This window comes from Epinephelus moara, chromosome 2 (genome assembly GCF_006386435.1).
Source record: "Epinephelus moara isolate mb chromosome 2, YSFRI_EMoa_1.0, whole genome shotgun sequence".
NCBI classification, from domain to species: Eukaryota; Metazoa; Chordata; class Actinopteri; order Perciformes; family Serranidae; genus Epinephelus; species Epinephelus moara.
In genome coordinates this window covers 11,995,954-12,021,378 of record NC_065507.1, presented here as the reverse complement: position 1 = coordinate 12,021,378, position 25,425 = coordinate 11,995,954, and the positions used below count along the sequence as shown (strand labels likewise).

Genomic DNA, 25,425 nt, shown 5'->3' with positions numbered 1-25,425 from the left:
TAAACATTTGTTAATTTAAAATGATTTACAGATTTGATTTGGTCACAACTTATTTTATTTACAGCACAAGTACAATTTTGGCACAAAATACACTTAATAATAAGTGAACATTCAACTTCAAGTGTACCTTCGATTTGACAACTTTAAATTTTGGCAGAAAGCAACACTTTTGATGTCACTGATACTCTGCTCAGAACCAACAGAACAAACTAGCACATTTTTCAGATTTATTGTGTGGCACAGTCTCCTGTTTTTATGGATATAGCTGTCACTAGTGTAAAGAGACTATATAATGGCACTTAATTACTTTTTATTGCTAACAGGTCGGTCAGTTTTGCCACAAAGTTAACTGTAGTCCACAGGTACACAGAAAGAACGTGTGTTTCCAGTGTGTCAGTTTCAAACTTGCTTTGGTTTCTAATTTAGCGTCTGTATAAAATGTGCAGTATAAATATATGTACCCCTGAACATCTAGTGTCTAAAAAAAGCAACGATTTGGAATAATAATAATAATACAATCACATTTAATTAAATTTAAATATACACATAGATGTATGCAGAACTAGTAAAATTACATTAATACAACAAATTGCATACCAGAGCGAGAAACATTGATCTTTAGTTTTATATTACACTTTTGATTGACTTCAGAAACAAAGTGCAATTCAGCAGAGTAAGTCTCAAACTTCCGATACTGTACATTAGTCTGTATTAGCAGTGAGCTGAGACTTAAAGGCACTACGGGCACTGTAAACATGTGTGTCACCTCTAGTAATATTCTTCCTATTAACAGAGCAGCTTTTCAACATGCACAGGCATTCGTTTCATTCAATAAAAGACCGGAGGTTAACTTCAAAACATAGAAAGGCGCGAGACACACTCCTTCACCGATCACAGACTGTAAAAACAAAATGTGAAGGCACATTTTAGGTTGTATGAAGTTGTAGAGATGAATAACACACAGTGTGCCTGAAAGTAAAATCAGTCACTTTTAAATTGTTCAAGAGTGCACCAATGGTTGTTGCTGCCATGGGATTGTCCGTATGGAAGAAATTCCACCCTTAGCTACTATTATATTGTTCTGTGTCATTGCTGGTAAAATGTTAAGTGTGCAACAGGAGTTTATTTTGCGATTAAGTGTTTCATATTTCAGTTCACCCTTTTGTTTGTGTTAGTGATGTCCTACATTTCCCAGAATACCCTTTGACAGCCCTAAAGAGAATAAGCCTGTTTGGAGTGCTCTCTCAAACTGCACTCGAGCTGAGTCGGTGTAGGTGGGGAGAGCAGTACTGACAGCATACGAGTCGTTCCAGTTCAGAAAAAGTTATCAAACTGCCCTAAAGCTGAGTGACGTTGCAAACTTTTAAAGTTTCAGTCAGTGAGTGTTCTTCTTCTGTGCCGGGTGTCTTCCTCTGTGTCACCCATGACATGGTGTGAGCAATTATCAGTGAGAATAAGAAAGGGCCACCACCAGACAAGAAATTGGAAGCATAAATACATCAACTATAGCTGTTTTTAAGGTTTCGGGGTGGATTTTCCGTCATGAGGCCGTTGACATGTCAGTGTCTACTTCAACGGGCCAAGCTGATGAGTGCAGTCCAGATTCAGTCAGACATTCAGAGGTGAGGGTCACTGCTCGGTGCAGGTCAAACCTCACCCCTTTCTCCACCACCATAGATGGACTCTGTTCGCCGATCCCCTGCCTGTTCACCCCGTCCACCCGTCTGTTTCCTCTCAGTCACTTGATGCGGTGGCGTACCAGAGAGGACTCGTCGGTTATCTCCCCGGAGAAGTTTCTGCGTCGGCAGGGCAGGACCAGCAGGAGCAACAGGATGATGAGGACGACTGCGCAGACTGCTATCAGAGCGTAGGAGATCACCCACAACAGAGGCTCCTTCATCGCCCCGCCGGAGCAGTTGGCCGCCACGTCTGCTGCTGAGAAGGGCCCTGCGATCTCGGAAAGAGCAACTCCACTGCTCACTGTGGAGAGATACAAGACAGATAGTCACTTACTCCTCACTAGCTGAGTCACATCTCAAGTAAAAAGCAGTGCTGGAAAATATCAATGCACCGGCCAAAAAAACAAAATGAACCTCATGACCAGACCCAAAGAGTGTCTGCAGATTTTTTTTCTCAGCAGTGATCCAAAAGGAAAGTCTGCAGAAATCTGAGGAAGGTTTTTTCAGCCTGTAGCGTGATAGACAATATTCATTAAAAATGTGTAGGAATTCTGCGGGCACAGATTCAGTGTAGGCCCACCCCTGACCCTTACAAAAAAAAGAAAACCTAAATTAGTATTATTTATTCAGCCCTAAATTAAAGTTGAAATAAATGTATCTCAAACATTAAGTATAAAACCGCTGCTCAATAAAAACGAAATGTTTGAGGTTATAGATTTCACTCATGGCGGCTTCCTTAAACAACAGTTGTCTCAGCCTGAGCAGCATAATTAAAAGTAATTTGAGGTCTTCACTCAAGGGCAACTCACCAACTGCTGATGATGAGAATCGTTCTCTGTCAACAGTTTACCAGTGAGCTCAGAAATTGGAGCTGGCAGCCCTACTGTCACAAGCCTGCATCCTTAACCTTCAGCCTACATCTGCGCCAAGTCTGTTTGCTTAATACGGAACAAAAGTGATCTTTGTACTTTAAGATGAGAGTGGGAGGCCTTGCCCCAGCTCATATTTACACAGAATTACGGGAAAGCTCCAGTGTTTAAGGTTTAACCTTGCTGTTCAGGTCACGGTGAACAGGTTATTCTTGTTTGCAGATTAACAAACCAGTGACTTACAGGAATATTTCACCTGCAAAATGACCATTTGAATGTCAATTACTCCTCCCATGATACATTGAATTTGCATACCTCCGTTGTGAACGAAAAATCCAAAAACTGAGAAAATTCTTGGACCAAAGGGGGACCATGTTCCATTTACATGTGTGTGCTCAGTATTTGCACACTCATGCATTTTTGCGAAATCCTTACTATTTAAAACAGTTCCATGTAAACAGTCTCATGCACAAACAAGCGGCACGCCTTGGAAAGCGTGTGTGTTTGCATGCTACTCAATGGAATTTAAAGATTAAATGCACACCCAGGTGCGCTACTCCTTTGCAGAAGTGTTTTGAATAGTAGGGTTTTATTGAAAATGCATGTTTTGAAAGTACTAAGCGACGACTGAGTACATGAGACTTGGATTATACTGCACGAGTTGTTTTTTGTCCCCTTTTCCGTCAGTTCATCAAGAATTTTCTCAGTTTTTGGATTCTTCGTTCACTTCCAGCGTGACACAGTGATATTAACTTATGCAAACAATAATTTTTGGGTTAAATATTCCTTTGAAATACACAATGAACCAATTTATTACCTTGCAATGACTGGACATGGTAAGTTTGACATACATTTCTGTCTTAGTATGTCTTGTGTGTACCCTGACCTGCACAGTTGCTGAGTGCAAAGCCCAGTCTTCGTTGAGCGCGGTCAAACACCACGTAGAAGCCTTCCATAACAGTAGCGCCGATCACCAGGCCATTAGATGACGCAGACAATCCGAAACGGAAGCAGTCCATCGTGCCGTCTATGTCTGTGATTGGCTGGATGTATAGCTGTGAGATGACGGTCAAAAGAACAGAAAAGAGTGAGTGTTCAGATGAGTTTTCCTGGCTCACAGGTTAATGGAGAAAAAGGGATGACTTGTTTTTGTGTTTATGTTTATGCAGGTACCTGAGGCAGGATGGTGATGCGGAAGGACTGGCTGGTGTTCGTGGCCCTTAGGTAGATGGAAAGCTTGGGGAAAAACCTCCAGGGTGTTTCTCCCTTCATCCAACACGCAAGCTTGCTGCCATCCCAGAACCCTGAAGAAAAGTCCTGGATCTGAATTAAAAGAAAAACAAACAAGAAACAAACAAAGGAGGGACAAAGAGACAGAAACAGAAGGTCAGTGCTGCACCAAAACACATTTTGCTGTTCTCTTTATTTTTCCCACTTGGGATTAATCTGCAGGGATGTAGGTACATTAATTGAAAACGTTGCTTCCAGGTTCAAATTAACCTTGAGTGCTGTTTGTGTGCAGTTACAAAAGGTGAAAAATGTGTAAAGCAGAATATGGGAAGAGAAACAAAAGGATGGGCGCGCACACACATTTTTTTTTATCGGAGAAAAACTCCTGATCCTTCCTCTCAAAGCTACTACGTCCTTGAGCGGTGAGTGTGTGCTATCCTCCCCTGCATCGCTTTGCTCTGACAACATGTTTCATCACTGTCTGTGGAGAGACGGCAGCTTACCAGAGAACTGCGTGTGATGGCTTCTACCACCGCATTGAAGACGTTGACAGGAAGACGCAGCAGTGTCGTCCCACTGTCAACTATAGCTTTATCCATGTTATACTGAAAGAAGGGGAGAAAGAGTTAAGTGCAGTATAGTGTTTCTCTCAGTTCATCAGGCTCCTATGGAGGACCTTGAAGAAACTGAAGAATGTAAAACGAGAAAGTTGTTGAATACATTCAGTGGCAGTACTGCTACTCAAATTCAACTATTATTTCCGTGTCGTAACCTTGATATAATCAGCTTCTCAAGAATGAATGTTAACTGTTTCCAACCAGTATTGCTTTTCTGCTTCAGACCTAAAGCCGCAGTTTGTAGGCTACCTCTCTGCAGTCCAGGTCCAGATTCTGGTCGCCAACCTCCAGCTTCAAAACCTCCACTTGGTAGTACCACTCCTCCACTATAGGGGTGTACCACACTGACCCCCGATACAGGGTTGGTTCAGCCCCTCCCAGTACCTGAGGAAGAAATAACAATACTTCTTCACTCACCTAAGGGTTAACTGTGACTACAACAACACAGTGAACACTCAAGCAAAGGTTTATATCATCCCCTCACAATTTGGCAGAAACATAAACTCACATACACACACATACACACACAAGCGCCCTGCCATCTTATCCATCTGTCCGTGTCAGTGGGTCACATGATGGAGATGCAGTGAGCGAGGCCCCGAGGCCGTTTGTATAACAGTGACAGACCTGCTCTCAGCAGGATGCTATCTTAGCTTAATTAGCTCCACTCTAACTAGACTGGGCCTCCAATGGAGACACCACATTGACAAGGAGGATATCGGCTATTATGTTTCTAAAATGCACTCAACTGCTATGTCTGATCCATTAGTGAAGGATTTCATTTTGTCTGAGACGAGGAGTGCTCAACCACATCCCAGTTCTCTATGTGTGAAGCACATAATTGATCCTGCACATGTTAAATAACTCTAACTGGATCACAAAAATACAGCATTAGAGACAGGGGTGACACAAAATCTAAGAAAAGGGTCCAGAGGTTAGTTGAGGGCAAAGGTCTTTGCAGATAATCAAACTTCATGTGATAAGTTTATTTACTCACAAGACTGCCTCCTGCCGGGTCGGCTGCGCTGCTGGCTGACAGTCCAGCGCCACACATCTGGAGGGAAAAGATGTCAGGAATTCCCAGCTGTTGTACCACAGAGTTGAAGAAGGGCTCCACAGACGAGTCAGGCTAATTGGGAGACGGGAGATGGGTAGTCATTAACCGGTGTTCATCAGTTTGAGCGTTGTGGTTTTGGGCTTTTACATTAGCACTTAAAGCTTTATGTTTGTGAGATAATTCCAGTCTGACCTTGAGTACATTAGTTTTCTCTTTGCCAAAAATGTTTTTAAAAGAAACTGAAAAATTAATTTGAAACAATATTCTGACCACTGTGTACAAGTGTATGCACGCAAATACTTCCTGGTGTAAACAGGTATGAGACAGTGGTTCTCTCCCCTGTTTTCCTCAGATAGGTTTACATGTCAGTGCTGCGTTACCGTTTCACGCACGACAAACAGCCCTCGGGCGAGTTGAACCTGAACTCTCAGGGGACGCCAGCAGCACAAAGTGGTCAGTGTGAGACTATCTGCCCCTCCATCACTGCCATTTGATCCCAAAGGTTGCTGCAGTCAGCACAGAATGAAAGACTGTACTGTGCCGGTTTACGCTGACGTATTTCTCATCCCATCAACACTAAATGATCACGTTAAAGAAAAGCGACACTGGTTGGTTCTGTGCCTTTGTCACACTTCACACATACTGTATATAGGATGCTCCTGTACATGAATTAAAGTGACTAAAAAAGCACTAAAATGCTTCTTTCACAATAAAGGAAGTTAGATTTTCCTAATGAGGAAGCCTGATAATCACATGGAGCTTTTCTTATCCAATGACATAAATCCTCATGACAAAACCAATCCGCTAAACTAGTACAATAAGTTAGGTAATCATGAACACGGAACTTTGTTGTTGTCATGTGAAAGTCCATGAATACACCCAGATAAAACCTCAGATTGAAAAGAATTTAAGTGCAGTAAAAGACAGGCAGCACAGCAGGAAGTTATGCAGCACTGCTTGGTTATCTTGATAAAACCTGATGTTATCAAGTAACTCATTGTTTACCCTTTGTGTGCCCTTCATTTTCACTTTATACGAAGTTAAGAGGAAAAACTCAGACCTCAAAAGACAAGTTCAAAATGATGAAGGATGGAATGTAGACATCCAGTATTTCCACATTTCATGAGAAAAGGTTGGACTGATTTCCCTTGATAGATAGGTTTAGTCTAGAACTACTGAATTTCATTTATTCTGGGTATTAAAATACTATGGTTTTTAACCAGATACATCAGGTCCACAAACTTAGTATATGAACACCAGGGCTAGAGAAAGACGACTGTACTTTTAACCTGTGGTTTACCAGTAAAAATCAGTGGGAGAGGAAGTAAAGCTTTGTGCAATCAAAGATTTAAGGCAAGATTTAAACTTAAAGAGCATTTCTCTCTCTCTCTCACCCGTGCCAGCATGGGATAGGCCAGTCCCAGGATGCCCTGCCAGTTGACCCCAGGAAGGAAGAAGCCTTCGGATAACAGGATGGCAGCTATGTTGATGGCAATGGTCCCATTTGGGCCTTTGGGGATGGAGACAGAGTCGATGCCCAGTTCACCCTCCCAGTTGCCCTGGGTGTATCTCACAGCCACAGTCCGGCCAGCTGTCCGGTAGGTGCTGGAGCTAAACACAAGGGGAGAAGCCAAGATGTGTGAATACTTACAAAGGCCTGTGGCAGGTAGATAAAAAGTACAATTTGTGGTAATTTGGGACTGGAACTCTAATAAAGGGGCTCGACTACCTCAAAATATACATGTAAGACAGACAGACATAACATAGGAAAAGTCAAGTGGCATATTGGTATGACGTTTTGAAGAGTTTGTGTATTGTGTGTATCAAACAAAGAGTCCCAGCCACTCACAGTGCAGTGTTGAAGTAGTGAGTAATGAATGGGTGTGGAGCTGCTGCCACAGCAAAGTTACTGCTGCCTGTATCCACCAGGATGTTCACCTGAAACCAGAAACACAAGGCAGAGTTTGCTTTGACAACCATTACAGATATCTGCTACAGGCCAATCCCACCCGAACTCACAGAGCTCCTGAATCTCAGGGTAAAAATAAAACAGTGACAAATTGATGTGGAGACCTTTGAAATGCAACCAAAGCATTAAAATTTCTGTTTGTAACAATGACAATAATTACAGGAGGAAAGAGCAGAAGAAGAGCAGCACACTGAGGGAGAACAACAACATTCCTAACAGTAAATAAAACAAAAACATGATAAGGAAATGAAACTGGAGATAGTTAAGAGACAAGATAACAAGAGACACAATAATAAGGCACAAAAACAAACTGATCCACAGTGGAGTTTATAAAGACATACTTTAATAAACCGGTATGCCTGCTGTCACATGCGTCATAAAAGGACACTGGAAAATAGCAGCGATAGACACTGTGTTTTGTTTTGATGCAGGAGAAACAGCAGGGTTCCTCCACATTTTCCATTTTGAAATTCCATACTTTTCCACACTCAAATTGCCAGACATCTCAGCAGATTTTTCAGACCATATTTGACATCTGAGTACAAATAGCCTGAATGAGTTGAAAAAAGTTCAATAATATAATTTTCACAGCTTCTGTGCAGCCTTGTTTATTCCCTGTGTCCATGGTAACGACAGTGAACGCAGCCATAAAGGTGTGGTTTCCTTACCAAGGAAAAACAGTCTGTTCACTTTTCTGATAACAACATCACTGCATTACTCATAAATGTTCAGACGTGCTTTATATTTGGTTATTTTTGCTGCTACGTATATGCAATTCAAGGATGTTGTTGCTTTTTCTTTTAATCTAATTTGGTCGCAGATGTCCAGATTTGGTACAGTTTTAAGTCACTTGGGGCAGAGCTGTTGTGCAGACTGTGACGAAGAGGCAGCAGAGGCAGCTCTGCGTAGGAGTCTGCATTCAGTCGCACAGCATACTTCTTGCTTTGCATTCGACGGCATCAAGCTCGCTCTGGCCTGCACTCTCTCACACAGCGATAAACATTTTGGCTGCCCTGGCTGCCTGTTGTAAATGCCATGAAAAACACTCTGCTTGTATCATCAGTTTATTCTTAGATATTCAGAATATTCTCTTTGCTTTTTTCCATATTTACAGACTGCAGATATGATAAAACATGATTTCAGGACAGGGTATAGCAGGGATTTCACAGTAGCTTGATTTAGTTACCCTGATGGGAGTATCCCTAATTTCAAGAGTTTCCAGTGTCAAACAAACTGCACAAGTATGCACCTCTCATATAACTGCTCCCTAATGTGTGATCTATGAGTCAAACATGACAGCCTCTAGCTATTGACATGACCGCATGACCTATCCAGCCATCCCGGTATGTGTCATGTGTGCAGTGGGGACCGGCTAACAGCAGTTAAGATAATGTTGTCTTCCAGGCATCAAGTCAACGAGCAGGAACTAATTAGCTCGCAGACTTCTGTCACCTCCACTCCTGAACAGTGGCCACATTAACACTCACAAGCAAGCATTCCTCACCATGACGGGGTCATAAAGCTAATGCCCCATAGCCACCTGATGACTCAACAACAAAGAGGCCTATACAGCGGCACCTCTGTGATGTCACATGACACACTCTATGGAAATACATAATACAATATAAAAGGGTCCATTCAGCATGCTCTGCTGCACAGGGACAAACAGTGACAGTAAAAATCAATCTATCATGGCTCCTCTGTGGCTCCCATTGTTTTAAACAGACCAGAACACCAGGAAGTAGTTAAAGAATATTAGTGTTTGACAGGCTGGGAATTTCAACAATTACAGGAAGAAATCCACTTCCTCAAGCTTGGTTCCTCAACACTACCACGTCTTAACCACGTCTAACAAGTTTGTCATTACACTGCACTATTTACTCAGAAACAAAAAAAAAAAAGTATTTCAACTAACTCCTTTTAGCCAATTGCCACTGTCATGCTCAGGTGTGCATGAAGTCATTATGAAACAATTGGGAAAAAAACTGTAATTATCAACAATGTGTTATCGACCTGTTCAGTCGGGCACGGGAAGCCCCAGTTGGCCTGTCTGTGGGAGTCGGGCTTATCAGTTCCTCCTCATTGGACAGGCCCTGGTCCCATCACTGTGACTGTGCCATCCAAAAACCCACTGCTGCCTTGCAAATGGCACCAGTCCACTCAACACAAGGCCTGAACCGGCCAAACAGGCCAGATTGGAAAATAGTGAAACCTCGTGGTGAGGGAGGGGGGGAGCAGGGGCATTTTCTTATCCCCACACTGCCTATCTTTTCTAGTCACACTATCCTCCCTTAGCTCGGCTGCTGAGCCTCGGGCAAATCTCTACCCCTGCTGCTGCGGCAGCCTGCAGTTGAGCGTTCACTGTCTAATTGGCAGTGGCTCCATGGCGGCAACGTGCATCTGCTACCTGTTTGTACCAATTAGCAGATGTGAGGCTCTCCAGCCGACACCTCAGCCTGGCTGTGCCACATGCTAACAGATGCAGCAATTAGAGGCTCATTTGAATAGAGCCTCATTTAACACCGCAGCCCTGTAATCACATCATCATTTAGTTGGAATAATATTGAGAGTATAACTCAATAGTATTGAGTTACAGGACATTTTGGCACTGCATAACCAATCTCAACCAAAGTGGATTGATCTCGGCTGGCATAAATAACTGATATAAAGGTTTCGCTATAACTATACACATGGCACATGAGTATAATGTGGAATATCAGCGGAGAAATAACAAGAGGTGGAACTGTTTCCTCCATCTATACTGTACATTTCTGATGCTGTGGTGCATCGCTGCACAGCTCAACTCTATAATATTAACAAACCAGAAATCTGTAATTTACCTTTTAATATTTCACAGAAGATTTGACACAGTCAAAGGTAATATTTGTTCAAAAATAATGTAATCACATCAGTGTTTACTTCCTCTTGACCTCCCTCAGGCTGTGTAGAGAGCGGACTAAGTCACCTGACACAGGTCCCAAATAAACTGTAGGCACGGCTTTCATTTTGACACGTCTTTGCAGCAAACACACACAGGTGTATCTAATGACATTAACGAGTGCCGTTCATATAGTTTAACTTATTTCAGGGTTTTGGTACTGTGCATGCTGGCTCACAAGAGTGGCTTACTGGGACACATAATGGAGCTGAACCATCGTTAGTGTTGTTAGTTGTACCTGTGCTTTTCCTGCTATGAAAGGTAAAAATGTCTGCTCTGACAAAGGTCTATTAAACCAACAGGTGAGACACCCTCAACACTGTGAGTTAAAAAGGTAATCAAAGATGCCTTACATATATAAAATACCAATACTGTGTCCATAAGATTGTTTGATGATTAATCATTTATGAATCATTGCATCTACTGGGGATTAATCACAAAAGAGTCAGATGGTAATGTTGTAAATCTGTTGTTATTCATCCACCTGTTGACATCTGTGCCTGGTTATATGGCTATATGTTTAGATTAGTGCACCACTTCCACTCTATGTAGTCTGAGGATGATCCACAGGAATAAAACTTTGCTCTGTCTGATCAAACATTAGGTTAGGGGGATTTCCTCCTTCTGGCAACACTTTAAACCGTCATGTTTGATTAGAGCAGTTTATATCAACTGTAGCTTCCAAAGTACGTCTATGAACTGGCTGTAAAGTTGTGTGGGAATTGTACTTGTGCCGAATTACCATCTCAGAGGTTGACACAGGGCAGTGCCATGGCAGGCAGCACTGATAAGCCTCTGTGAGCCTGAGAAACTGAGCTGTGCCACCGAAGAGTCTTAAAAGCTCTGATCTGTTTAACTTGAGAGGCCCGTGAACAACAGGTCAAGTCACTAATGAGATAATTCACCTTTGGTTTAATCATCTTAGTACACAATGGCAAAGCGTAGCCTTAAACCTACAACACCCCAAAGCGTCATGTATTTTTAATAGTGACGGGAGAATCTCTCTGCAAATTCTTCCGGGACCATTTATTCCCCCTTAATCATTAATATGATCTTGTTAGGCAATTATATAACAAGCAGTGTAAAATGACAGAGGCATATTTCCATGCAACCAAACTAAAAGAAGCAGGAAACATGCCAGAGCAAGGGCTGGAGCTGTTTTGTGCAACTGTGGAGCTGCTCTTTGCTCCCTGGGAGCCTCATAATCCCCGTCAGCTGCCTGGTAAGAAACAGTGGTCCTCACAGGCAGCATCATGTGAGTGCATGTGAGCGGGGCTTTAGTCTACCTACAGACCTCAGGGCTGTGCAGACTTGAGCCAGCTGCTGCACCCCACAGCCATGCTGCTATCCTGTCATGATGCTCCCAGGCAGGCCTGTAAATAAACAGCTGACTTGTGTTTTATGAGGACAGTGATATCAAAATATGCCATTTTTATCTTCCCATGACCCAAGCTGTTGCTCTGCTGATGGGGTCATATCAGTCATTAAATTAATCTAAATACCAAATATTGCATAATAGGTAGTCATAGCCCTGGGGTGTAACAAACACACTCATCCTTCTTTGGTGGATCACATGGTGGACGGACTGGCCCCTGTTCACACACAGCAGACACACCAGACACAAGTGAATGCAACACATGACCCTGTTGGATTCAATGACTGAACATGAAAGTAAGAAAAAGGAAGGAAACAGTAAAAACTGAAAAACACCTGCACATATTATACACATATCCAACAAATACACACACAGTAAGTGTTTGTAATACATTACCTTTTGACCAGGAGTACCAAGTGACATTTCTATGTAGTAGCCTCTCCCAGAGTCCCCCTGTAAGTTATTCACCATGTCCAGAAAGTTGACGGTGCCAGTTGGATCAGATGCCAAAGAGAGGCCGTTTCCATCAGACGTTAACACGACCCGCCGCGACACATCCACAGCCGAGGAGACGTTGTAACTCCCTGTGTATATTCTCAGTGGTATAGCAAAGTAACACTTGGACACGCCAAAGCATAAACTAAAGGCAAAAGCCCATACTGAAACAGACATGGTGGATGCCATTGTGGTGTTACTTTTTGACGTGATAACAGGGAAACTCTGGGAAGAGACTCCAACTCCAGCTCCTTGCTCAAAGTTTGCTCCTCAAGTTTTTCAGTTAAGCCATCATGGAAACGCCTGGACCGCGGCAGCCGCCATCACGGAAACACACCGCCTCTCCTCCGTCAACAAGAAGACGAACATTCAGACATGGTAACACTGTGTAACTAACTCTACAACAAAATGTTTGACTGAGGTCGGTGGACTTCTCCGTGATGTTTCGCCTCCATACACTCCTCCAACTGTGTCAAGCTAGCAACAGTGGGAAGTACGACTTCCGGTTAGCTGAACTTTCAAATTAAAGTACACCTAAACGGTTATTTTTGTGACGTAAAAACAAGTAGTAATCTATGAGCCAAATAAAGTATTATAAAAAGATAGAAAATCACAAAGTGCAATCATACACGATAGCAGGAAGATGTATAAGTCAATGAATAAGGGACTGTTCTTTACTTATCAGAAGAGGGGTGTGGCTGGGGTGTGCCTTCATATTTTTTACCCTTCCTGTAGCTACAAATATTTTTCCTTGAGCTTCTCTGAGTGACTGGCGGAAAATGCAAGAGGCCCAGACAATAGATATCTTTGGAGGCTATCTCGTTCATTCCTCGCAACTTTCTCCCGTCCAGTGCAAAGGCAAAAGGAGAGAGATTCAAGATTCAATAATTTATTGCCATGTCAACATAGCTGATAGGAATGTGTCTTGGTTCACTCTCAGACAATAATACAACAATCCATTACACCACAATAACAATACATACAGAAAGACAATACCCAGCAGCGTCACATTCAGCAAAAAGTGCACAAGAGTGCTTACAGTTTAAAGTGCTAACAGTGCACATTGAGATGCCCTATGGCTTGGAGGTAGGTGCTGTCTCTGAAGCGAGATGTTTTGCTCTTAATGCTTCTGTAACGCCTGCCTGATGGGAGGAGATTAAAGAGGTAGTGAGCCGGATGAGAGTGGTCTGCTATGATTTTTTGGCCTTCCTGATTATTCCTGTGGAGCAGAGTGATGTAAGCGAGGGGAGACTGCAGCCGATGATTTTAGAAGCTCGGCGCACAACTCTTTCTAGACAACTCTTGTCCTGACTGGATGTGTGACCAAACCAGACAAGCATTGAAAAGGTAAGTATGCTCTCTATAGCAGACCTATAGAAGTGAGTCATGGCTGCTTGACTGACCCTGAACTTTTTGAGCTGCCGTAGGAAATAGAGTCGCTGGTGGCATTTACTGATTTTGAGACTAGTGTTGAGGTCCCACAACAGGGATTCATGGCGGTCCCGAGGAGGCAAGGCAGTAGACACCCCTTTATGGGTGAGGTATCCCCAAAGGTGAACGTAGGGGTACAGAAACTGAGTATCAAATGTTCCATATATTGACTATACTATATATACTATATTTTAAATGTACATTTGACTTTGTTACACATATTACCACTTTATAATTGACCGTGTTACACAAGAAAAAAAGAAAAGAAAAACATGCTGGTTAGTTCGTGCAAACGATTTAAATTTGGCAAAATTTCAAACGAAATGTAGAATAACGTGGTTTTGATAAAATATCACTAGTTTAACCTTTGATTTGGTCATGTTTTTTTTTCTGACAGAAGCGCACAGTAATAATAGTACTTTTCCCAGTAATGAGTATTGTAACTAATTACTAATAAAATTGGGCCCATGTTGGTTGTAAATGGGGCTGAAAAATGGGCCCTCTATGGGATTGCCCACGGGTTCCATATTGGCCACATGCCAGTTGCCTACATGGATGGGTTTACCCATGTAGACCCCACCGAGGTTATGGTAGGAGTACCTGGGTACCAAGTGGGTATGGGCCAAAGATGGAAATCTTATCTGGGTAAGCCCACCCATGTGGGCAATTCGCATATGGCACATTTGGAACCTATGGACAATCCCATATAAGGTCAATTTGAATGTCCATTTACTACCCACATGGGCCCCACACACAAATGTTGGGGTGGACTCATTTTCATAATCATTGCACTGCACAGGCACGGCACAAATCAGCAAGCTCGTTTGTAAGATAGAAATGCTTGCCTAAATGGCTTGAAATGTTCCCATTACTTTGATTCTGTCAGGTGTAAAGATGACAAGAACACTGTTGCTGCAGGTAGTCGTAGAAAAACTGTGAAAAACACGTCCTTAAACCTCTGGCCTGAAACACCTACTATGTCCAACACAACAACAATGTGAAGCTCCAGGAAATAAGCCCCACCAAAGGGGAGCCCTCCTTGGCCGTGGAGGTCGGCTGTAGCCCTGCACTGGCTAAACAACCAAAATTAGATTTTAATCATGGACATCTGCAGACTACAAAGAAGTAATGAAGCTTGTGTCTGGATATGTTATGGATGAAATGTTGCTCCATCTTCCAGGCAAAGCCTTGCGAAAATATTACTACTTAAATATTATTACTTTTGAAAAGAGTAACAAGCAATGAGTAATACATTAGGCTACATTTTTAGAGTAACAAGCCCAACACTGTTCCATAATAATATATATATGATGATATATGATATAATAACATAATATGTTTAAGGACTTTCTGAAGTTTGAAAATCCAATGATAAATTCTATTTTTACAGTTTCTGTCTTTGACAAATGGTGTAATTTTGGAAACTTTTCAAGATCTTTAAAAACTGGCGGTAAAATAAATACAAAATACAGCCATTTAAAAATGTATGCCCCTACCCTAAGCATAAAAAGAAATAAATAAATCCCTACCCAGTGCTTAAAAAAATCATTTGATATGCCTCCCCCTTTTTGCACCACCCCATCCTCCCCCCTCATAAGTACTGAACAGTCCCTTGAATTTTTTTGACCATTGCTAAAATGCCTTGTCGTGCTTGCCTCATAATTTAGGGTACAGTGTATTGTGTTCACATTTTGCACTTTATCTGAATTAAATTATGCAATTTCGTGTTTTTGTATTGTGAAAACTCTTTTATTTTGAAGGCAGAGCGGCCTACTCACTGGTCTTATTTCTCCTGCCTTGACGCTGCTGTGCGCTCCACTTCCTGTGTGCCAGGTGACAGATTTTAACCAACCATGCGTGTGAAAAACTTCCCACCATAACTTGTATTGATGTGAATGGTGTGAACACGCCGGACAGGTAACTCAACACTTGATGGTGCGTGTCTGTCATCATTTAATAGAGTTACAAAAGTGTTGTCCAAAGTTTTTTCTTCGCTTAATGTGGCTGCAGTTACAGTGCAAATCCAATTCTCTATCCTCCGCCTGCAGCCTTTGGTTGTCTTGTAATGGTACTTTAGTATTTTAAATGTGTTCAGTCACAGAGACATAGAAAAGGAAATTCCCCCGTGCTTACATCAGAGACTTAATATACATTAGTCACCATAAGTTATACAATCTTTATAATTAAATGGAGAAGTTGTGTTGTGATTAAAACAGTCCTACATGTTTTTTGTTCATCTCTTACCTGTATAGTCTACATGCTTTACAGTTTCAATACAGGTGTTAATGTTACCAAGACATTTATGTTAAAAAGTGCATATTTTATTTCTTTTTCATAATTGTTGTTTGATTTATGAGCTATTTTTAAGGACAAGCCCCACAGATATCCATGTATTTGTATTCTTATTGTATAGAGTACAAACCCCATTGAGATTTCAAAACGTCCAGTATTGCACACTAATCAACATAAGCTCATTATGATGATATTTGCAGTTTGTATTATGAGTTATAATCCATTAAAATCAAAATAATCCCAATTCAGTCAAATTGCAATTACAACACACTACCTAAAGTAAAAACTCAGATATTTGGCGCTCTGCATCTATTTTTGGTAGTGTCTGATATGATTTAGGCTGTGGCCTTTGTGGTATGGTTTAGTTGTTGCTTTAAATGTTGCTTTTTTCCAGGCATGCACAACAAATTTTAGATTGTTTTCTGATAATAAAGTGTAATCAAATCAATAATGCCAGATGCAGAAGTGTTTTAAATTCCCCGTTTACCCTTATTGCATGTTTAACTCAGCCCATACATGAAGATCAATTAGTTTCCATATGATTTAGTCATCCAAATGTAATGCAAAGCAGCCAGAAATCAAATGCATCTGCGCCCTAGCACCATCTCAATAATTGTCCATTGCAGTATGAGGTATAATACCAGCTCTTGTATAGATTATAAGTATAAAAAACACACTGCATTTACTTTTCCAAGTGAGAAACTGAGAGGTTTTTGTTCTTTGCGTGTTTCAGCCAAGACAGTCTCATTTGCTGCATTGACAGTGCAGAGAAAGAGGAAGAAGATCCCAGTGGTAAGGCGAGATCAATGTCACAGGCCTTCTCCATGCTGCCTGTTCCACACAGAGACAACCACTGTCTCGCTCTGAATTCCTCATGAGTCCACAGTTCCACTGTCACATGTTCACCCTATCTCCCTCTATGTCTCCCTCTGTCTCGCTCCCATTGAAGTTAATCACCAGAGTTACAATAACCTGAATAATATGGGGGAAAGACTGTGACCACAAAAGATCATCTTTCCGGTGTATCGCTTGTCATGCACTGGGTCTTGTGAATGACCCATTTAAGCACAATTCCTGTTTCTTATTCCCTGTGACGTTGAGACACTTCCGTAGCCTCAGAGTATAAAAACAGGGGGAAGGAGGAATGCATTGTTTGTTTGTCTGATGTTACCCATGAAACACACTCAATCCAGTGGTTGATCATGTGTGTTACCTCCTTGGGTTAGAGGGATTCTGGCTCATGACCCAACTTCGGTTAACAATAAAATACTTAAGAATCCAGCAATTAGAGTCCTGTGAAGTTATAAACATTTGGTTTCCTTTAGTGCACACAGAGCCACAAGTGTATCATAAATGGCAAAAGATATTGAACCAATTTAATGTTCTTATTAGGCGTGCATTAATCAGCCAGATCAAGAAAAAGTTACAGCTGTTATGTTATGATGATAATTAATTTTCATTGTTGATCTAAAGTGATTCGGCCAAGAAATAGCACAATAGCCCCTGGACGACTTTCATTCACCCAGCAGCATTTCTTTGTTGGTCATATTGTGATAACATGCCTCTGTTGTATCTGTTGATTCAGTATTTCTAATGTGTACATGCAGCCTCCTCCTGCAGTACCTCTGCTGGCCACAACAAGGCACTCCACACCATTCCTGTGCCTTTAATCCAATCCGAGGGTGCTGTAGCATCTTCTGTGTGTGAGCAAATTAGGCAGCTTAGGAGAGCCAGTGGTCCTACATTTGGCAGTGCAAAGCTCCTTTACTGGGACATTGGTACTTAATCCTCACAGCTCTGATCATTACAGCTGATGAGAGAGAGAAGGAGAGCACTCTGCATTGTCTCGTACGCACCCACCTTTGCCTTAACAGACACACACATCTCCACCTAATCACAGATATGAACTCCAGATCTTTAGGCTTTTGTTTTGTGGTGCCTCATTATTACAAATATTGATTTTAGAGATGGTTTGTTTAAATTAACACCTGCTGTGTGTGTTGATTTTGAAGCTGCTAAACGTGTTCCTGCTACCTGATCGGTTTTGTCTGTCAACTCATTAACACATCCTGATATATTTAACTGTAAAAGTAAAATGCAGGTCTCATATTTTATTCTCCAAAAGATTGTAGGAAAAACTCCAGCAGTCATGAAAACGTGACCTCATATTTTTTAACATTTTTTAAATAATTTTCTTTACAGCTTATGCTAATGTTGACCAGGGATGTAGCTAATATTTTTAATCATTGTTTGATCTTTAAGTCTATAAAATGTAATGAAATTGTGAATGTTCAAGGTGATATGTCTCGTTTTGTCTGACCAATAATCCCAGACTTACAGTAAAGACATTTTGATATTTGATATTTATTTCGAACATGTAAAAAAAAAAAAGACACAACATAACATACAAAAAAGTAGACAGATAGAAAGAAAGTAATATTTACAGATAATGAAAAGCAACTGTCAGTGTATAGTTACTTTGACTTACACATTTGAAAAGGAGTGAGAGGAAGTATAAACTTATTAAATCCCACCCCATCTCCATAAGTCATGAAATGAGACACCTCCCTTATATAGATAAACCTATACCTTGAACTTTTCTCAATATACACTATTCAATACATTCAATACACAGTTATATAAAACACAGGAACCAGACTGTTTGTGTTTTTACTTGGTAAATAACTTAAATAATAGATTATCAAAACTGTTAGCAATTAACTCTCTGTCAATCAACTAATTTATTAATCGACTACTCATATCAGCATTACCACTGATGCGTGACGGCCTAAAGTGAGTGAATCCGTCATTTGTGTTTTAAAGTGTACATCATACATTATACTGTTTATTTTTCCCTCAAAGCTATGCAAATGCTTATTTCGGAACATGAGCTACAAACATGATAGCTGCGATGTAAGCCTGTCATGTGGTGAGAATTTAGTGCCATACAGCAGATAAAAGAGCCTTGTCTACATTACACACCCAGTCCCTTTTGCTAGCCCAGCGTGGCTACACATTCTCACAAATGAACGCCTGTCTTATTGCCCAGCAGTTCATTTTTTTAAAAATAGAAGTTCTTCAGGTTGTTGGCCACCTCAAATTATGAGTCCATTCCTCGATTACCCTGTAAGTGTCCTCAGATCAAAAGAATCAAAAGGGTTTTTCATAAAAATTAATCCAAGTTGTGAGTATTGTTTTAACCGGAAAAACTGGTGTTTCTGTTTCTCTGATGTCTCTTGCAGCTAGATCAAATGAGTGATATATAATTGATATGTTATCTGAAGCTTAATTTTAAGCAAGTAATATTCATACTGGTTTAAATAAACATTTTTCTTACCCTAACCTGAAGACTGGAAACTGGAAAATTGCTAGCCTTGCAAGGGGTCGTTTGAAAAGTGAAGCCAATTCTGAAGTGCCTTAAACCTGCATTCTTTCTACTGCCCACAGAAGTCCGATTGTACACAAGACTATGAGAGAATAACCCTACTTCTCACTTGTTTTATTACCTCAGTAAACATTTTCATAATAAGTTTATGGTCCTATTGCTAGTTTAAAGTTTTCTTCAATACAGCGTTGTGTTCATTTAGAAAATTATGGTCCTGTTTAGAGTAAAATAGATGATAAAGCAGGGTATACTTTAGGGCAGTGGTTCCCAACTGGTGCGGCCACAGGTTCCAGATTTCTCCTTAGTCATTAGTTCAAGGTCAACAAAGTTTAACATATCCAGCAACATATTTGCTGACAGCAACACTCTACAACAGGAAACAGCACTTCCAAAAAAAAGCTTGTGCCGGAATTTCACTGTACTTCTAAATATAAAGTGTGTTTATTATAAACTTTACATGTTTGAGTCACTTGCGGTCCAGTAAGAATGCACCTGTGACCCGCTTTTGAACTGCAACCCACCAGTTGGGAACCACTGCTTTAGGGTGAGGCTACCTAGTCACAGACAAATTGCTACCACAGTGATGTCCTTGGGTTCTTGATCTAGTCCACACACCACAGCTCCACCCTCTTGTCCAAATATGGTAACTTCAGGCTCCAAAAAAACCCAAGATGGCAGAGGCCAAAAATGCCAAAACAGTAGCCCACAAATAAATGGGTGACGTCATGGTGGCTACGTCCACTTCTTTTATACACTCTATGAGCTTGGCTCATCTAACAAAATACACCTTGCAGCAATCCTAAAGCTCCTTAGATAACACGTCATATCTTGAATTGTTTGATTTGTACGTAAGCCAAAGTGTAATAATGACAACCTGTGGTTTTGTTACATTTAGACAGAGCCACTTTATCTGTTTCCTCATTTACAGTCTTATGCAAAGCTAACAAACTGCTTGGTGTAGCCTTATATTCACTGTACATATGAGTGTGGTATGAACCGTCTCATTTAACTCTCGGCAAAGACGCTAAAACATTTTGCATCACAGTGAACTACATTACGAGTAGGAATTATTTTCATAAGTTCAGTCAAACACGAGCCAGGTTTACCCTAAAACTGTGCATTGAATTAGCCATATTGCCTCTTTGGTGACCCCAGCTCTCGGCCTTTTATAGCGTCACACAGGGCTGTGATAAGCAGCCCCACAGACAGTCCCAATCACTCTAAGTCTATAATGCTGATCAGAGATTTGCTGAATCTGTTAGCATTTCCCTGTGATATTGGATGCAGTGTAATTACAGCACAGGCATGACAGAGCTGGATGAGCGGCAAATGGGGATTACAGAGGGGCAGGTCATAATGAGCAGGCCGGCCACATGTTTCCGAGGCAAATCTCATTTTGATATCCAGTCTACCATGCTGTTTTATTAGCAGAGCGGCTGGGGTCAATTAGCTTTTAACTCAGTACATTCAAATATTTAAATTGATATAATGTGGCTTGCTTTATTAATTCATTTAGGCTGAGATGAAAAGATGGATTTTACGTTTCCGTATTTTAAAGAAGATCTCTTGTTTATTCTTTGTGTGTTTTTGTGTTTCCTCTCTCTGCATAGCAGGGATTGACATATAGTTAGCCTGTTCTTCATAACAAGCTACTTCCCTGTCTCTCCCTCTGCCAGAACTGTCAACCCCCTAACAAGGTGTACATATTCACAGCTGCTACTGCAGGAGAGCAGCCCAAATGAGGAGAGCCTGAATAAGATGAGAGGGATGATCCAGACAACAGGTGCGTGGGTACATCACTGCTCATTCCCTGGTACCACACTGTATGTTTCCAGCCATATAAAAGACAGCTGGTTTTGATTTATTTTGTTTTTTTAGGTTTTTTTTTTCAGATCAATTACTTGTAACTGTATGGCAACTCTCACTGCTTAGACAGGCGGGAGTATGACTAAGGATGGCTCATGCTAGTCTCACAGGCTATTCACACTTACTCTTCCCCCCGTGGTGGTAGCGTTGCCTCTCTGCAGTGTATCTGTATCTGTTTGTTCATTCATAGGAAAAGCATTAGTGACACGTAGATGAGTCATAGAGGCTAGCGTCTAAACAGGCCGCGGTGGGAGTCAGGAACCCTGCCACCCCTTCTGCTCCTCGCCTCAAGGCACTACTCATACCCTCACCAGTCTCCCTAGTTACTCTAACGCTTACATACACAAACATATGCCGTCTGTGTTTGTTCAAATACCGCAGATCCCACCTGATGCGCTGGGTGCACGGAGCAGATGTAGTTGTAGTCGTGGGCAGGGGAGCGGTGGCCGTCCTTGTTATTGAGATGCTGTTTGCCAACATAGTTAGGGCGCTGTGTACTGGTATGGGTTTGATGCAGACATTGTTATAAGTATTCACCCCAAGGCCCTCAGGGAAACTGTGGTGATTCTTTCACTGTGTGAAAATCCATCTGAGGTCATCCGAAGTTGTTATGTGTTGCAGGTGTGATTGTTTCTATGATTTGTAATGGCTAAAATGATAGATATAGGTGTTTGCTATGGTGTGGAAATTGGTTTTAGATTTTGCCAAAATTTTTGTTGGTGTAGAATCAGTTTGCACAGCACTAAATAACTTTCTGATTCTGGGTCATGGTTTCTAGTCCAGAGTTGAATATATGACATGGAAGCAGTTTACAGGTCTTTGCTTTGACTTTATGGTGAAAATCCTGACATATTACGGCCTGTCGGTGTTAATTGTAGAGCAGACAGATGGAGCAAGTGTGTGTGTGTATACAGTACGTGTCACACTCCCCCTGTGACTCTCAGGGGTTACATCAGGTGCAACACCTGGAGTTTGTTTCCTCATTAGGATGGGCATCTCCAAGGTGATAGCCAATTAGAAAAGCTGAACCTGGCTGTTAGGACTCATCTCATCTCTCACGAGCAAACTGCTTTCACAAACACAGCGTATTCGTGATGCCCATTGCAGACGTAAGCCTACTGTATTTGTCTTGTTTCCTCATACAGTCACGCACATTTTCTCACACTCTGCCGTGTTTCTTTGCTCCCACAGCAGGCAGAGCAAAAATTCCACTCTGAAGTAATATTCTCATGAAGGCTGGTGCACCGACTCACCTTGCGGTGTGGTATTGAGTCTCCTTTGCGCTTGACTGTGTCCCTCTGTTCTTACAGCTATCTATCAGTTTCATAGCATGCAATCTGCATCCTTCCAGCCTCCCACTACCCGCCCACTAGTGCTGTATCTGTTGTGCTCTGCGTGCATGTACCGTGCGCATACCATGCACACAAGCGCATTGTGATTTTGCAAAAGGCTCGAGTGTGTGTACATGTTTCCCGGCCCCCCCTCCATAATAAAAGAGAGGGGAGCTCCCGCACAGATAACACCCACCGCAGAGCTGCCCTGGCAGGGGTAAGAGAGCATGGAGGGTGCTTGCCCCCTGGCTAGCTGCTACTCAGAGAGGGGGAGATAAGGGCTGTGAGGGTGGTAGTGTGGTTGTAAGGACTGAGCGAAGGCAGGGAGGAGGTTGGAAGGCGGGGGGGGGGGGTTTCTTCATACATTTTTATGACCACATAGATAAGGTCAGTAGTGTGCCATCGTTACTAGGCAACACTGCGACCCTGAGTTGGATTGAGTTGTGAAGCTGAGAAGTCAGATATTCTTATTACAACAGCCCTGCTTCGGTTCTGCTGTGTGCATTTATTAACAAGCAGCCTGTCTCCGTGTGCCATTCTCAGAGTCAAGGCTGAAAGACTGCTTTAACTGGACGATTAACTGAGGCACTGAAATAATTAGAAGGCCATTGATTGGGTTATTACATTGTTACAGCCATGTTGGTGATATACTGATATCCGCGCCTGTTCAGATACGTGATGATGGTAATAGTGATGAAAAATGACGGTGGGGTGTTTGATTATATATTTTTAATGATCCAGTTCATGTGGGGATACACTAGACTGTGGATGTATTGATTTTTCCAGTTTTCAAGCAGAGAATGGAGGAGATGGAGACCAGGCACATATGCAGCTAGAGTACAAATCATCAAAACCCACCCTATTCTCTCCCTCCTTTTACTTACCCACTCCACCTTCACTCCCTTCCCTCTCCCCAGCTTCTTTCTCTATCCCCTCTTTTCCATCATCTCTCCATCCTCACTTCCGTATTTCTGCCACTCTTCCAGCAGCCTTTCATTTCCCCCCCCCCCCCCCATCCCTCCTCCTCTCGCTCGCTCCCCTGCCTCTCCTCTTCTCTCCTCCCATTTCTGTCCCCTTCAGCGTCCTAGTTTAGCACGTCAAGGTTGGCTACAGATATGCTCCTCTGTGCCTTGGGGCTAACCAATGGGAAAGTGGCTGGGGTTGCTGTAGCAGGCTGGGGTGTTGGTATCATGAATTGAGAGGGAGATGGGAAAAGGTTACTGTCGTGCATGTGCTGTGGTCCATTCTGTGGAGTGGAATTGAAATCCTATAGGTTAAAATACAATATTCAGGAAATGCGGGGCTGTAATACAGAAATGTCTTTCCTTTGAAATCCTGTCATGTGAGTTAGGGTCTAAATTAGAGTTAGCAATTAAAAGACAGAAATTAAAGGCATAGTTCAACAGTTTGGGGAATGCGCTTATTTAGTTTCTTCCTGAGAGTTGAGAAGATACCACTCTTGAATCGACTGCATGCTTCTTGCATGGGTCTCACAAACAAATGAGCACCTGTAAACCAGTGCAACATGCAGCCACTATTAAAGTTTTTACTAAGAACCAACACATTCAGCTTTTCTTGCTCTCATCTTCTACAGCAGCCTCTCTATTTGCTCGCTGCAGACTGGTCGAAAGTGTCAGAGACAGAGTTACGGGAGTTTGGGTTGAGGGAGTGCGTTCCATTTGCACCGGGAAGTCAGAATTTCCGAGTTCCCAGTCAGATATTTCAACTGAAATGCCCCCTGAAGTCGGATTTCTGACTCAGGAAGTTGAAGGAACCTCACCAACCCCTACCACAAAATCCAAAATGGCTGCTCCGCACATCAACAGTAGTCTGTCTTATTTGTGTTTCAGTACAACAGTTGTACACACAGTACCATCCGACTTCTATCTGTTGATAGAAGTGGACCGTTGCTACGGTGTTTGCATGTGCAAAATACAGTGTAATGTGTTGTTATCAACTGATATTGCTAACAATGGCTAACCTGGCTTGAACTGGTATTACTAACAACATTCCGGTTTTCCGACTTGTTGTACTGGAGCGCGATCAGCTCGTGTGTGATGTCATTCCCAGCTCCGACCTTGACTTGAGGTAAATGGAGCGTAACATATGAAGACACAAATTGTCGTGGACAGTGTGCACACACCCACCGCACGGAGCATGCCGGAGCCATTATATGTGACGCTACAGCCAGAAACCAGTTAGCTTAGTTTAGCATAAAGACTGAATACAGATTCCAGACTTTGTGCTAAGCTAGAAGTTAGAATCAATCTGTTTGATCGTGGAAAGTTCTGAAGTTACATTTCTAAGAGTATATGTCTTTTATCCACGTCATCAAGCAGCGCATTGAGTTCACGTTCGATGTGAGTGCCCTCCAGAGAAAGTAATCAAACATCAGAAGTTCACTGCTTTACTCTTTCTGCTGACCTCCACAGAAACACATCTCCTCTGTAGTATTTCGTCAATAGTCCCCTTGACATGCTCACTTCTTAAACCCTGTTATAGGAGTCCTAATTTAAAGATTGTGCATGTGTCCTGATGCTGATTGACCTGCAGGTGTCTTTTCATCCCACTGGGACCAGTTGAGGGTAAGAGTACACCACCCTGAACTCTGTTTAGGAGCCACATCACTCCTGCCCTGGCAACATGTAACCTTAGACACACTTCTATCAGGAGCCACGAGCGCGACTTGTCTCTTATCAATGTCATTGTCTTAGCAAACAAAGGGGATCATTATACCGGTACTGAGAATGTTTCTATTCTGAGTTAATGGGTCGCATAGTGTAAAGGCAACCTGATCCTCCTTTGGGTGACGAAGGAGTGAGCCGAGGGCTGACATTTTGCTGATGATAGGCCAGTCTGTGTTTTGTTGTAAGAGACACTGGGCTTCACAG

The 25,425-nt window shown here is 42.1% G+C and overlaps 1 protein-coding gene across 1 annotated transcript; it reads right to left on the bottom strand.

Annotated features, from left to right (window-relative positions):
- Nucleotides 1–42: 42 nt before the first annotated feature.
- bace2 (beta-secretase 2) lies at nucleotides 43–12,706 on the bottom strand. Its single transcript, XM_050071144.1, has 9 exons — nucleotides 12,131–12,706; nucleotides 7,302–7,390; nucleotides 6,847–7,063; nucleotides 5,393–5,524; nucleotides 4,645–4,779; nucleotides 4,282–4,383; nucleotides 3,722–3,871; nucleotides 3,435–3,603; nucleotides 43–1,980 (listed from the first exon to the last, which is right to left on the bottom strand). The coding sequence occupies exons 1-9, from the start codon at nucleotides 12,416–12,418 to the stop codon at nucleotides 1,739–1,741; spliced, it is 1,524 nt and encodes a 507-aa protein (XP_049927101.1). The 5' UTR covers nucleotides 12,419–12,706; the 3' UTR covers nucleotides 43–1,738.
- Between the last annotated feature and the right edge of the window lie 12,719 nt (nucleotides 12,707–25,425).